The 12420-nt window shown below is 60.9% G+C and overlaps 1 protein-coding gene across 1 annotated transcript in view; it reads left to right on the top strand.

The window, feature by feature from the left end:
- Positions 1–8856, top strand: part of LOC111743677 — a 20258-nt gene extending 11402 nt beyond the window's left edge. The window contains exons 4-5 of the mRNA XM_023534096.1: positions 7376–7521; positions 8350–8856. Coding sequence (XP_023389864.1) covers positions 7376–7521; positions 8350–8856 — 653 coding nt within the window. The remainder of the gene's footprint in view (positions 1–7375; positions 7522–8349) is intronic.
- The last annotated feature ends 3564 nt before the right edge of the window (positions 8857–12420 follow it).

Here is a 12420-nt window from a genome sequence, read left to right as displayed (position 1 = left end):
GCCTAGTAATGGTCTTAACAAGCGAACACTGCACCAGCAGCTCAGCTGATGGCCACTGTCGTTGGTGTTGGTGTTAGTGGTGGTGGTGGTGGCAGCGGTAAAGGTCGGGGCAGGAGAGCGATGGTGGGGACAGGGAGGAGCCCAGCGAGGCAGAAAGAACCTAACGTGAAGTTGGGGAGGCCAGTCACGTTGGGTCTGGTGTATATGAATTTCCAGTTGTTAGTGGCCTCTTGATGGAAGACCTTAGAAGCTGTAGTTTAATCGACAAAACTTCACTGCAGCCGTGCACAGCTGGGCACCAGGAATGGGACGGCGGCCGCAGCCAGACTCCATCTCTCCGCTCAGCGCATCGAGTGCGGCATCTGGAAGCAGCGAGTCCCTGTGCTAAGGAGGGTCCCGTGCCAGCCCGAGCCAGGATGCCGGCAGAGGAGCGTGTCTTTGTCAGAATGCACAGTGGAGGGAACTACTCCAGACTTGGGCACGCCACAGAATGCCTTCCTGAGAAAGTGACACGTGCCCACTGTGCTGTGAGCGGAGGGTGACAGGTGATGCAGTTCCAGGGCAGGATTCATGTGTCCTCGGGCCTTCTGCTGGAAGGGAGAGAGCGTGTTAGGGAGCCGGGGGTCCGCGGGTCCGTGGCCCCGAGCAGGGGCGGGACTCATGGCCCAGGGGGACACACTGCAGCCCTCCATCTTGAACATTCTTGGAACACTGGGAAGCCTTGTCCTGATGGCTGGGAGGAGCCATAATCAAGTCGTCTGCTTTAAAAATCTCTCTGGCCATAGAGTAGGGGACAGGATTTGAGGGGAAGTTAGAGATCATGGTGGCTGGACCTAGGGAGGGGGTTGGTTCTAGAAAGACATACAAACAGTGGCGGTAAGAGTGGCTTCGAGAGTTATTCAGGAGGTCAGCTGGCAAGGCTTGGTGACAACACGGACAGGGGGAGTTAGCGATGTGAAGGATGATGCCCGCGTGGCACGAGATGCTGGAGAAGGGGGGAAAGGGGCCGGGTGTGGGCGACAGGAGACCCTGAGTTTGATGTGTGGAGTGGGGTGGGAGGCAACCATGAGTCTGCCTCGGCCGCGGGTTTAGAGGTGCCTTTGGCCCGCGTGTGGGGCGTAGGTGAGGTGCAGAGATGTCAAGACCTAGAGCTCAGTGGACGGGCTGCAGAAGCAGAAAAGGGACCTCGTGGTGATGAGGCGGAAGGACAGGGACCCCAGACGAGTTTCCAACCAAAGGCGTCGCGGGCGGAAGGCATCCCAGAGCTGGAGGCCTCGGGTGATGGGGCCTGAGCTCCCTGCACGGCGCAGGCGCGAAACCAGCACGTACGTGAGTCTTCAGAGTGCTCAGTCGAGACTCCTTGACCGAGGAGTGCGGACGTGGAACCCGAGCCCAGGGCTCCGATGTCCACCCCCTTGACAACAGCATCCAAAGGACAGTTCACAACTTCACATTCTTTTCTTGATCACTTTAGAACTGACGTTCTGCCGGCTCCTTATTACAGAGCATGCAGAGCAGAGCTGGCTACCAGTGGTCTGGGCGCCAGAAACAACCACACCCTGCCCTCAACTCTCAAGCCCGCTGGTCCGCACAGCAGCCGGCACGGGCGGGGCCGGGCGAGGCCAAGATGATTCGGCGACACCCTCCTCTCCTGCTGGCTGTTCGACAACCCAGTCGACTCCAGCAGCACCGGTTAGTTATTGCTCAGCACTGGCCTCCCGGCATGCGGGCCCTGAACGTCCCTCGAGTCCCCATCCGAGGTGTCCGTGAAGCCTATGGTGCAGCGGCCGCGTCTCCCAGCCACTACTGTGAAGACCCGAACGCTGAAGCGCGCACAGAATGTGCGATCTAGATGAGTAAGATGTAACAGAGGAGGTGGAGCTTTCGGAACTCAGAAGTCTTAGAAGTTAGGAAAACTTTTACAGTCCATTAGAGATTTGTTCCCACTTCACTCATTCCCACGCTATGACTACACTTCGTAGCTTTCTCTGAATCAGCTTGCTTGCTTTATGTAAATGAATTTAACTTTAAAGGAAAATTATGCCAGTATCACTCGGCTTCTAGCTAACTTTTTTTAGTGCACGTGACAATCAATGCATAGGTCTTCAAACGGACAGTGTGGGCCCTCGTCCCCTGGGAATCACCTTGGGCACCATGTCGATTTAGTCCGGCACTCATCCCCAGGTCCTGGTCAGAGGCACCCTGGTCTGGATGACAGGGGTCCCCCGTACTGTGCGGCAGGTGCCGACACATATCTTCTGTCAAAGGGGACAGATTTGAATTTGACATGCTATCTAGCAAGCCACCTCTTAGCCGAGGAGTGGTGGGACGGATTCTGGTTCCGACCAGCTGGAGCCTGTTGAGTTTCAACAGGACTGAATTACTCGGGCATGTTTTCTTTCCATGACATTTGCCTCCTAATAATAAATCGACAGATGTAGTCATCTTGATCTGACTTTACCATGACATTTGCCGTCACTCGACGTTTTTGTTTGCAGACACAGCCAAGAAGCGGGCTTATCAGTGGGGCTTGAACCCGTGCCCTTGGCCTCGGCAGAGCCTTGTCCCAAATAGCTCAGGCACCTTCACGTCCTGCTGGCACATGTCGCAGCCCCCCGCCCCCTTACTGCTGAGGCCTCTCCTGTCGCCCGGGACTCTTTTGCTGGGAGGGGAGAGTTCTCTTCCTCCGTCTCGTTCTCTGTTCTCGTTTGGATGCTAGAAAAGAGCCTGTGCCTAAGAATATGCGTTCAGACACGTGGTGGGCGTGCTTTTCACGAACTTCGAAAGCAAAACCAAGCACGTATGTACGTGGTGAACCCAGAACGTGCACAGCAAGCGCGTGAGGAACCCAGGGTGACGTGTTCGTCACCTCTGGTGCAGAAGGCGGACGAGGGAAAGTGGAAGGGCATTCTAGAGACAGAGGAGCCGGCCGCGTTCTTTCCTGGGCTGGTGGGAGGGTTTCGGGGCCCGTAGTATTTTTAAATACTAGACTTAAGAAGTACATGGGTCAGCGCGATGGGACAGTTGAAGTGGACAGGTGTGCTGTGGCCAGAGGAGACTGTTCGGGCCGAGCGGTTCCTGACCAGCCTGCCAAGCCTCTGCTCACCGCCCGTCCCTGTGCACACACCGAGACGTGCCTAGGAGCGGTCCCCGCACATGCTAGGCCCTTGTCAAACATTTGTCGGGTATTTTTTTCACATGTGTATTTTTAAACTGTTACGGACATGCCCAAGCACAGCGGAGTGGAGACGAGGCTCCGGGTCTGCACAGCTGCGGTGGCCATCAGCCCCTGCCACTCTTCGCGCCCTCTGTCATGCCCACCTCTTCTTTGGGTGTCTTTTAAAGAAATCACATCGTTACAGCCCCACTCAGTCCCTTTGGCTGCCCTCTGCCCCCTCTTCCCGCGAAGCCTCAGGTCACCATTCAGATCCTGGCACCTTCCCCTTGCTCCACTGAACCCCAGGAGTCTACCAAAATCCACCACCCATCTTTCGGGCCTCTTTCTAAAGGCCCCCAGATTGGTCACTGGAGACCTCCCCAACTCCCAACACGAAGTGGACATATTTTCAGCAACCAGGCAAACGGCAGCTGCTCTCTGTCTAAAAGAACGCACTTTTGGAACACGCAGACCCCAAATCAGCATGATGGCAGTTGTCGCCACCCGTGTGGAAAGATTTGGCCGCGGCCAGCTGCTGGGCCTCCCTGCGCTGTATTAATAGCAGGGCCATGGGGCCCAGTGGGAGCGGGAGCCAGGGAGCAGAGGGACAGCTGTGGCAGACATCACACCATGCTTCAGGCATGTGCTCCCGTGTCACGGGCACACAGATGGCCCCACACCTTGCCCTGCCGCTCAAAGCCCCCCAGGCCCGCCTTCTCCTTGTAGGGTCAGGAACGGGCTCGAGCTCACAGCACACTTGGCGAAGGAGCCAAATTAAGGTTGGCGTGATCAGAACGGAGGGTTCGGATGGCCCCACGTTGTGGGTCAGCTTACGCTTTTACTGGAAGCACAGACACGTGCGGGCCAAATGAGGCAGCGGTACGTAAACAGCTGGGGCGCCGGGCTCTACGTGCCAAGGCCGGGCAGATAGTTTTAAATGTCACAGGCCAGATGGAAGCTCAGCTGGTAGCAGGGTGGAGGGGCCCGGGGGCCGGAGGGCGCCTCGCCGTGGCAAATCTGGGCAGGGCGGGGCAGGGTTCGCGCCTGGGAGAGGCCCGGCACCTGGAGTCCTGTGAAGGAATAGGGGGTCGCCTGAGTAAGCGGGGGGGGGGGGGGGGGGGGGGGGGGGGGGGGGGGGGGGGGGGGGCTGCGGGCAAGCCGGGAGGGCAGGAGAGGGGTCTGAGCATGTGCTGGGGCAGGGGCTGATGGACGCATGTGGGGATGCCAAGGACAGGTCTAGAGTTCAGAGGTCAGTGTGCCCCATCCCCAAGCCCATGTCAGCCAACACCAAGCACCACCCTCAGCCCCGCCACATCCATGCTGCGCCCCCAGGGTATCCCCTGGTCTGCCGAGAAACACAGGAATGGCCGGGGCTCCTGGACATTAAGCTGGACAAGGAACCCAATGCCCAGCACAGAGGCCCAAAACGGTGGCTGCGGGTATTAGTAGCAAACACTGATTCAGGGGAAACTGCCCTCCAGGCCTGACCGCACCCAGAGACAGGCTGTCTTTCAACGGCACAGGGGTTTTTAAAAGGTTGAACGTGATGCCGCAACATTTGGTTATCAGATTTTACCAAAAGCTTTGAAGATTTCACTTCTGCCCTTGGGAGCCTCCCACTCTCTGGGGCCTGCGGCCGGCCTGTCCACGGGCAGCCATGGCTGAGGGGCGGTCGCCCCCTGTCGACGAGCCACAAACCCGCCACCGTGCCGGCAGCCACCTGGCCTGTCACTCATCTCTGAGCGGGGCCTGGCCTCTGTAGGCATTTGCACTTGCTCTCCCTGTAGTCGAGTGGGGCTATAATTATCTCAGAGGGAAAGAGGGCCGCCACGCTTAGCCACCGAGTTCCTGGCGGGGCCTCCTTGCCTTTGCCATGACATTGGTCTGGGAGACCTGGGCTCATGGAGGAGCACTCGGTGGCCCGGCCTGGGGAGGAGGCGGTGCAAGAAGGGGCACCGAGCTCATGCAAGGCTTTGGCCAGGCCCACGCAGCTAGCACAGTTGACCTTTTTCCTCCCTTCGGCCCCTGGTGGCCCAGACAGAAACACAGGCGGGTTCCGGCGGTGATCTCGGCATCTCTGGGCCCCTCTGCCACTGCCGCGTGGGGTTAGGAAGGCTCCGAGGGTGCAGGGTGGTCTGCAACCTGGGCGTGGCTTCTCAGCACGGGAATAAGGGAGGGGGCTCTGGGGGTGCTCTTGGGGCTGTGGGGTCCCTTGGCCGGCGGCAAGCGGCCCTTGAGTTAATTCCTATTCCTGTGCAGAACGTCCTCCTTGTCCTCTGCGGTTCAGGCTTCCATCTTGCTCGTCCAGGCCCCTGGCAAGGAACCATGGCGGCGGCAACCGCTGCTGACCCTGCACGGAGGCCTAGGAGATCCCGCCTCTCCTGAAGAGCCGGTGGGAGAAACGCCGGGGCTGGCGGTTCCCTCGCAGGCCGACCCCGCCGCGGCCCTGGCCCAGGGCAGCCCCTCCTCTGGGGTCCTTTATGTGGCATGTCTCGCGCCGCCTGCCATATCCCAGGCCGTAGGGGAATGACTACGTTAATTCATTTCATCTTCACGGCAGCCTTACGGGGAAACTGAGGCACAGAGAGCTCAAGGAACTTGCTCAAGGCCAGACTTGAAAGGTGGTGGCGTCTGGATTTGAACTCAGGTGGTCAGCCAGGCTCCAGAACCCACTTTTCCAAACCCCCTCCCTAAACGCTGCTTGCGAGACGAGGCACTGAATCGGAGCCCGCCTCACAGCGAGTGTGGAAAGGCCCTGGGCTTTGGGCCAGCTTGGCTGCACGTTCTCTCCACGTTCTCTCGTGTTCCTTCTGCTCCCGGGTTGCGGGGGACTGCCAGGCGGGAGGTCAGCTTGTCCCGGGGCGGCTCGCTGACGGACAGCATGGTGGAGGCTCCCAGCACTTGCCAAGGCGGCTCGAGGCGCTCACAGTGACCGACCGGACCGGGGTCTGCTTCCTGAGGCGGTCCAGTCTGCGGGCTTTCCTTCTGAGGCCTCTTGACAGTGTAGAGGAGAGTTCCCGGTGGTTCTGGAATCTTCCTCAGCCCTTTGGGCCTCAGCTTGTCATCAGAGTTGGTTCCTTTCTGCCTGGAGCACACATGGCCTTGGGGCAAGTAGACTGGGTGGTGGGAGGGGCTGTCACAGCTGGGAAGACCGCGGAGCCTTGGGCAGGCAGTGACCCAACCTCCAGCCGTGCCACCCTGCCCACCCGGCCCTTCTGAAGGACGTGGCTCGTCTTCATCCTTGTGACAGGCTGTTGGGGACTTTTAGGTTTTAAGAGGTCAGTGCCTGAAGCCACTTCTCCAGGCCTCTGACAGAAGTAGCGGGCCAGTGGGGTCAGCCAGGTGGGCGAGTGGGTGGCAGTGCTCACTGCAGGTACAATGTGAAGGGGTCTCCTGGATGTCCCCAGGGCCCCCTGGAGCTAGCCCCACAGTCCTGCCCTGGGTGACCAAGGCCCCTGGGGACGCAAGCTGTGGCACAGTGCCCCAGCTCCTCGCCACTAGGTGGTGCAGCTGCAGTGACTGTGCCGAGGGTGCTTCGAGGGCCCCTCTCTCTGAACCCCTGGGGCGGGGGTTCCCAGGCCCCCTGAGCTGCAGACACCTGTCGGATGTGCTCTTGGACCTAGCCTTGCGGTCACAGGTACGTGACGTCGCCTGTGAGGGTTCCCTGTCTATAACGCTGGTTGGGTAGGGACTAGGTTTCCACCAGCTGCATCGCTCTCCGTGAACAAAGGCACAGATTCAACCACGTTTTGTCCCTACTCCCTGTCCCTGCTCTATAGAATGAACAGGAGCGCCACAACTCTGTCCCCTTCCTCTGCCCAGCTGGCAGGGCTTCAGAAATGGCTCCCCTAAGCTTGACTTCTCGCCCCCTGCCTTCCCCGGAAGGAGCTGATGGGGCAGGTGAGCTGTCCAGGGTCAGGTTAGGAGCCCGTGGAGGGCGCCCCTCGATGCTCTTCAGTAGTGACCCGCTCTCCTCCGTCGGGAGAGGAGCCGCGTTTTTAAAAACCATGACCGCCTCTCTCTGAGCAACGGCCCAGCACTGCATGCAGGCGGGAGCCGCACTGAAGGTCGTTCTGGCCATTGGAAGCTCGCCACCAAGTTGAAGGGCCGTGGGGGTACGGCCTTGGGTGTTCGGAGCGTGTCGTTGGGTGTGTGTCTGTCTGGTTTTGTTCATCCTGTGAACCCTTTCCCTTCCCCCTTTTCCTTTCTGCTCTCAAGGGTCCTTGGCACCTGCAGCAGCTCCGTCACTTCTCTGTGTGGCGCCCCCGAGACCCGTGCGTGCAGCCCCCTTGACTGGACGTCTCCCTGCGCCGGCCTCTCCTGGGCGGGCACTGAGGCCCTGCTCCCCGGAGCGGTGTTGGGAGGTAAGGCCTGGTCTTTGGGGATTCTCCACTGCGTGTTCTGCAAACGCCAGTTCGAGCTGAGTCACGTCCGGCTTTGAATAAGGCCCAGCAAGGTGGCCTCTTAGAATACTTTGAGCTTGCTCTGGGCTCACCACTGGGCTTCTCTAAGGTGGCTTACTTCACAGTGGCAACCGTGCCACCAAAGCCACCTGAAATGAGGGTTTACTGTACCACTTAACTGCCACACTGTATTAGGTGATAAATAAGCAGGAAACGCCAGGCCATCAAAAATTAACACCCACTCCATGGAGCAGCTGCTTTGACTTGCTGCCTAATAAATGAGCCCGCTGAAGGCAGAGACCTGGGTTGAGGTGGCCCTGGGCCCATCCACGCAGTGGCCGCTTGTCCGGGGCATTGCGCTGCTTAGATGTGTGGCCCGCTGCCCCCTCAGCCGCCCGAACCCCACGCTGCCCTGTCGCGGCCTCGCTCAGATGCCCCGTCCGGCAGCGGCTGGGTTCATGCTTTTCCTTCGCACCACCGTGAGCGTTCCTGGGCCGACTGTCCCGGCTCATGCTGACACTTGTCATTGGCCAGGCCCGCCAGCCGGGAATCTCCATCGGCGGCGAGGCCGTCAGGGCTGGCGGGCGCAGGGAGCACAGGCCTCCGACGGTGAGGCGGCCTCCTGGGGCTTCGTGACCAGGGAGAGCAGCCTTGGCCTTGCTCAGGAGGGAGCTGACGGCCCCTGTCTGGGTAACAGCTTTCGTTCAGAATCAGGTGGGAGGAGGGTCCCATTGCTGCATCTTTTGAGTTAGGCAGTTGCTCACACACGCTCCTTTGGGCCCCACACAGAGCACGTCGCTGGCACGCACCTGCCACCCAGACCAGGGTGGGGCAGACCCCCACCCCCAGAGAAGCCTTTGGAAGGCAAAACGTCAAGGCCGCGGTCAGTGCCGAGGCCACGACGGAGCTGGACGCAGTTCCTCCCACACTGCCGGAGCCTGCTGCCAGGGCCCCGTGCAGGGTGAACGGAGCTGCCTTTGGACTGGGGACGGTTTCACTGTGGTGTCTGAACAGGGGTCTTTGAGGAAGGTCCATGATCATGTACGACCTGGGGGCGCAGAGGGGCACTGCCAGTGTCCTGTGACGTGTGTGTCCAGCTGGGACCGCCAGAGGCCCCCGTGTGGGGCAGGGCTGGGAGGGGAGGGGGCAGGGACCCGGAGCCGCAGCATGACGCCGGGCAGGGGCGCGGCAGGCACAGCCCATGTGGGATGTGATGGCGGACTCTTCCTGAGGGCCTCCCTCAACCCTGTTGTGCTGGTTCAGAGGGTTGGGCGGAGGCTTTCCCGAAGGCTCTGAGGACGCTGCGTCCACGGGCTGTGCGGCCGGCAGGCGGGACGAGCAGCGTGGCCTGCTCCACTCCCACCCAGGCCTCCCGTGGCTCCCACCACCGGGACGACAGCACCCGCTGCTCCAGAAGGCCCTGACACCCCAGCCCACAGCTGCCTGCAGACCTGCACCCGGGCCTGGCCTTCCCCCCCCCACCCCGCCCCATCCAGCCCTCACTGGGTGGCACAGCCCCCGTCGCCTTTGTCTCGGTGGCCTGTTTGCCACCCTCCCCACCTAGACTGAGCTCCAAGGCCACGGGCCAGAGCTCCTGGCCAGCTGTAGGTTCTCCAGCCTCTGTCCCCATGCCCGGCACACAGCAGGTGCCTAATAAAGTTGTACAACGAGGAGCCGACGTCTGTTCATTGTGCACGGAGCCCAGCTCCGCGTGTGCGCGAGTCCCAGCAGCCAGCGTGTGCGTGCCTGCTCCCTCATCCTCCGCTGGCTTCTAACACATGGCTGCTCTGGGGCCCCCTGGAAAGCCTGACACACCCACCGTCACCCGGGGCCGAGTCGCGCCCCCACTGCCATGCTCTCGTTACAGCCCGCTCCCCCCGTGGCGCTCCGCACGGCGCGCGGTGAGTGGTGTGCGCGCTTTCTTAATGCCCGCCTTCCCCAGCAGACCACCCCAGAGGGCAAGCCTGGTTTCTCACACACTTCATCCAGGGCGGGCACTTAGGTAACAGAGCCAAGAGATCCAGACCCTGAGGACCGGAAAACGGCGACGCAGGGCCAGAGTCACAGTGCAGAGCAGCCGCCTGACGGTCCGGGGCTGCTCTGCGCACACGCAGGCGGCGTGCGGGTGCAAGCAAAGGTGGGGCACCTCCTTCCCGGCGGAGCGAAGGGACCCATCCGAGCTGATAAGCTCAGCCCCTCACCGAACCTCCACTCCACTGCAGCCGCCACGTGCGGAGCTGACAGAACTGGGGGCTCTGGGACACTGTGAGCGCACAGACCCCTAGGGTCTGGCCCAGCTCAACAGGGAAGGGAACCGAGGGGGGCGCGTCTGGGTCCCAGCCCTGCAGGAAAGGCACCAGGTCCACAGGCACTGTGCTGGGGGCACGAGGGATTGTCACTGGGACACGCTTGGGAGCTGAGCTCTGAGAGATGGCTGGGCAGGAAGCCACCAGCTGCTCTACTACCTGCCTCCATAGTTAACGCCAGCCGGGCTCAGGTAGTCCCCTCCTGCGGTACCGGTCAGAAAAGGCCTTGGGCGAACGGGACAAGGAGGCCAAGAGATCAGAACCAAGAACGAGGCCCTGTACCAGATGGCGCCTGGAGCAGGAAAGCCTCAAAGCTACTGGGGGCTGGCCTTGGAAACACCGAGAGCGGGTAATGAGCCTGGCAGGGTCTGCGGCCAAGCGCCCGGCCTGGCCCGCCCAGCCCTTCCCCTGCCGAGTGCTGCCCGCACCCAGGACGCAGGCACAGGGCGAAGGTGAGGCAGCTCCTGTAACGCCGACTGCCACCCATGTCTCTTGCCCATAACCTTTCCTTCTGCTTTGGAAAAACACGACTGTCCTTGCCACCTTACTTCCTGAGGCTTCCGCCACCCCCCTTCCCAGCGGGCACCGTGGCCCCATTGCAGGGCTGGGGTACACTGGTGTGCTCACGAGAGGCAGTGTCCCCTTCGTGTGGCGTTTCCTCCAGTGAGGAGGGGAAGGCCGCAAAGGAGAACCAGGAATTATGCAGCGTATTCGGAAGCGATCAGTAGTGTGGAACGGTGAGGTGGTGCAGGAGAGGAAACGGGGTGTTTGAAACAGGCCCCCAGCCCAGTGTTTCCCTCCCCCATTTGCATCTGTGTCCCCAGCTTCTCCACCTTTGGCAATATTGACATTTGGGCTGGATCATTCTCCGTGGGGCGCCGTCTTGTGCACTGGAGGATGTTCAGCAGCATCCCTGAGCTCCAGCCACAAGATGCCATCCCCACCCCCCAAGTTTTAACAACCAGAAATATCCCCAAAACACTACCCAGTGTCCTCTGGGGGGAAATTAACCCCCAGCCGAGAACCACTGGTGCACAATTAGCTTACACAGACTTTACCTTGACTTGCTCAGTAGAAAAAAATATATACTTAGCATGTGACCCGTTGCCCTCCGTACACCTGGCCTGACCTCCAGGACCCTGGGCAGCGCAGACGTACCGGGAGTCTGTGCCCTTCCAGGGTTCAGCTAGAGGAAGTGTCCTGGACCAGGGCACACCCACGGGCTAGAGTGTGGACTCACTTCCCGCCTCTGCCCAGGGCTGGGGGCAACGACACCCCCGGAGGCCCCCGTGGCTACAGGCACCCCACGCTCAGATTGGGGTTTCTCACAGCGTTGTCCAATCCGAGGAGCCAGGCTCCGTGGGAAAGAGCTCACCTCTGTGCCCAGGACCGGGAGGTGAGTGTGGGGCAGGGCGTGGTGGCCAAAAGCACAGCGGTGCTCAGAAACACGTAACAGGGCGTGGCAGAAGACACGGGAGCCACTGGAAGCTGCCAGTGACCCGGACCAGAGCAGCGTGACCAAGGGAGTCGTGCAGGCCCCATGTGTCACGATGTTGTGAGGCACCAAGTAAGACAAGTCTCTCCTACAGAGAGTTCACGCAGGCGTCGCTCGAGGCGGGGAAGCACAGGGAGGCAGGAGAGTGAACATCACAGTAGAGAAGAGGGAGCCGTGCCCCAGCCAGGGGGACAGGGTTCATGGTCCGCAAGGACTCGGGTTGCGTGGTGGACTCTGGTAGGACGTGACGACAGTTCCCGCGACATTTGGCAAAGTACCTACCAGCACTCAGAATGGCCATCGAAACCAAGGAAAATGCGAGAAACAGCCAAGAGAAGACTAAGGAGCCGGAAAGACTAAATGTCACGCAGTGTCCTGGATGGGGTCCTGGGACAGGAAAAGGGCGCTGGGGAGAAACGGGGAAACCTGACTGGCGCTCGGAGTTCGGTGCGTGAGAACGCGTCCACCTGGCGGCCAGGCACACACAACCTGTGCCGCCTGGCAACTTCCCTGTAAACCTGAAGCTATTCCTAAACGACTCTATCTGAAGCATAGGTGTGCACATGTCACCAGTGGTGGCCCGGCCTTGAGAGAAACAGAAACAAAGGCACGGGCCTTGCTGGGCAGAGCTCGGCGCTGCAGGAGCCAGGCCGGGCGTGAATGGCGCCCTGGTGCACTGCCACACGGCCCCGGACCCCGTCATCCCCACCCCAACTCCTCTGCCCCGCGACAGCAGAAGCTTCCTTTCAGTGCTCGGGATCCCCTTCTGCGGGATGCAGGCTGCATGGCGGGGGTCTCTCCTCTCCCAGGTCCCAGGTGTGCTGGTGCCCAGCAGGTGCCCAGCCAACATCCAGGTAGAAGTGAGAGAGGACTGTCCCTTACGAGGGGAAGTCAGTGTCCATGAGGTGCCTGGGCCTTTGGCTGGCACCGAAGATGGGCAGAGGGGCGGGCGGTGGGTCTGAGGCGGGACACAGGAAGGGGTGGCGGATTTTCTTCACCCTGGAAGCGACCATGTGCACCAGGGACATCTTGGGGGAAAGGCCCAGCCCTCCTCAGGCC

The sequence above is a fragment of the Pteropus vampyrus genome, unplaced genomic scaffold (assembly GCF_000151845.1).
Source record: "Pteropus vampyrus isolate Shadow unplaced genomic scaffold, Pvam_2.0 Scaffold118, whole genome shotgun sequence".
NCBI classification, from domain to species: domain Eukaryota; kingdom Metazoa; phylum Chordata; class Mammalia; order Chiroptera; family Pteropodidae; genus Pteropus; species Pteropus vampyrus.
The sequence above is the reverse complement of the archived record's forward strand: the minus strand, read 5'-3'. Positions and strand labels throughout refer to the sequence as shown.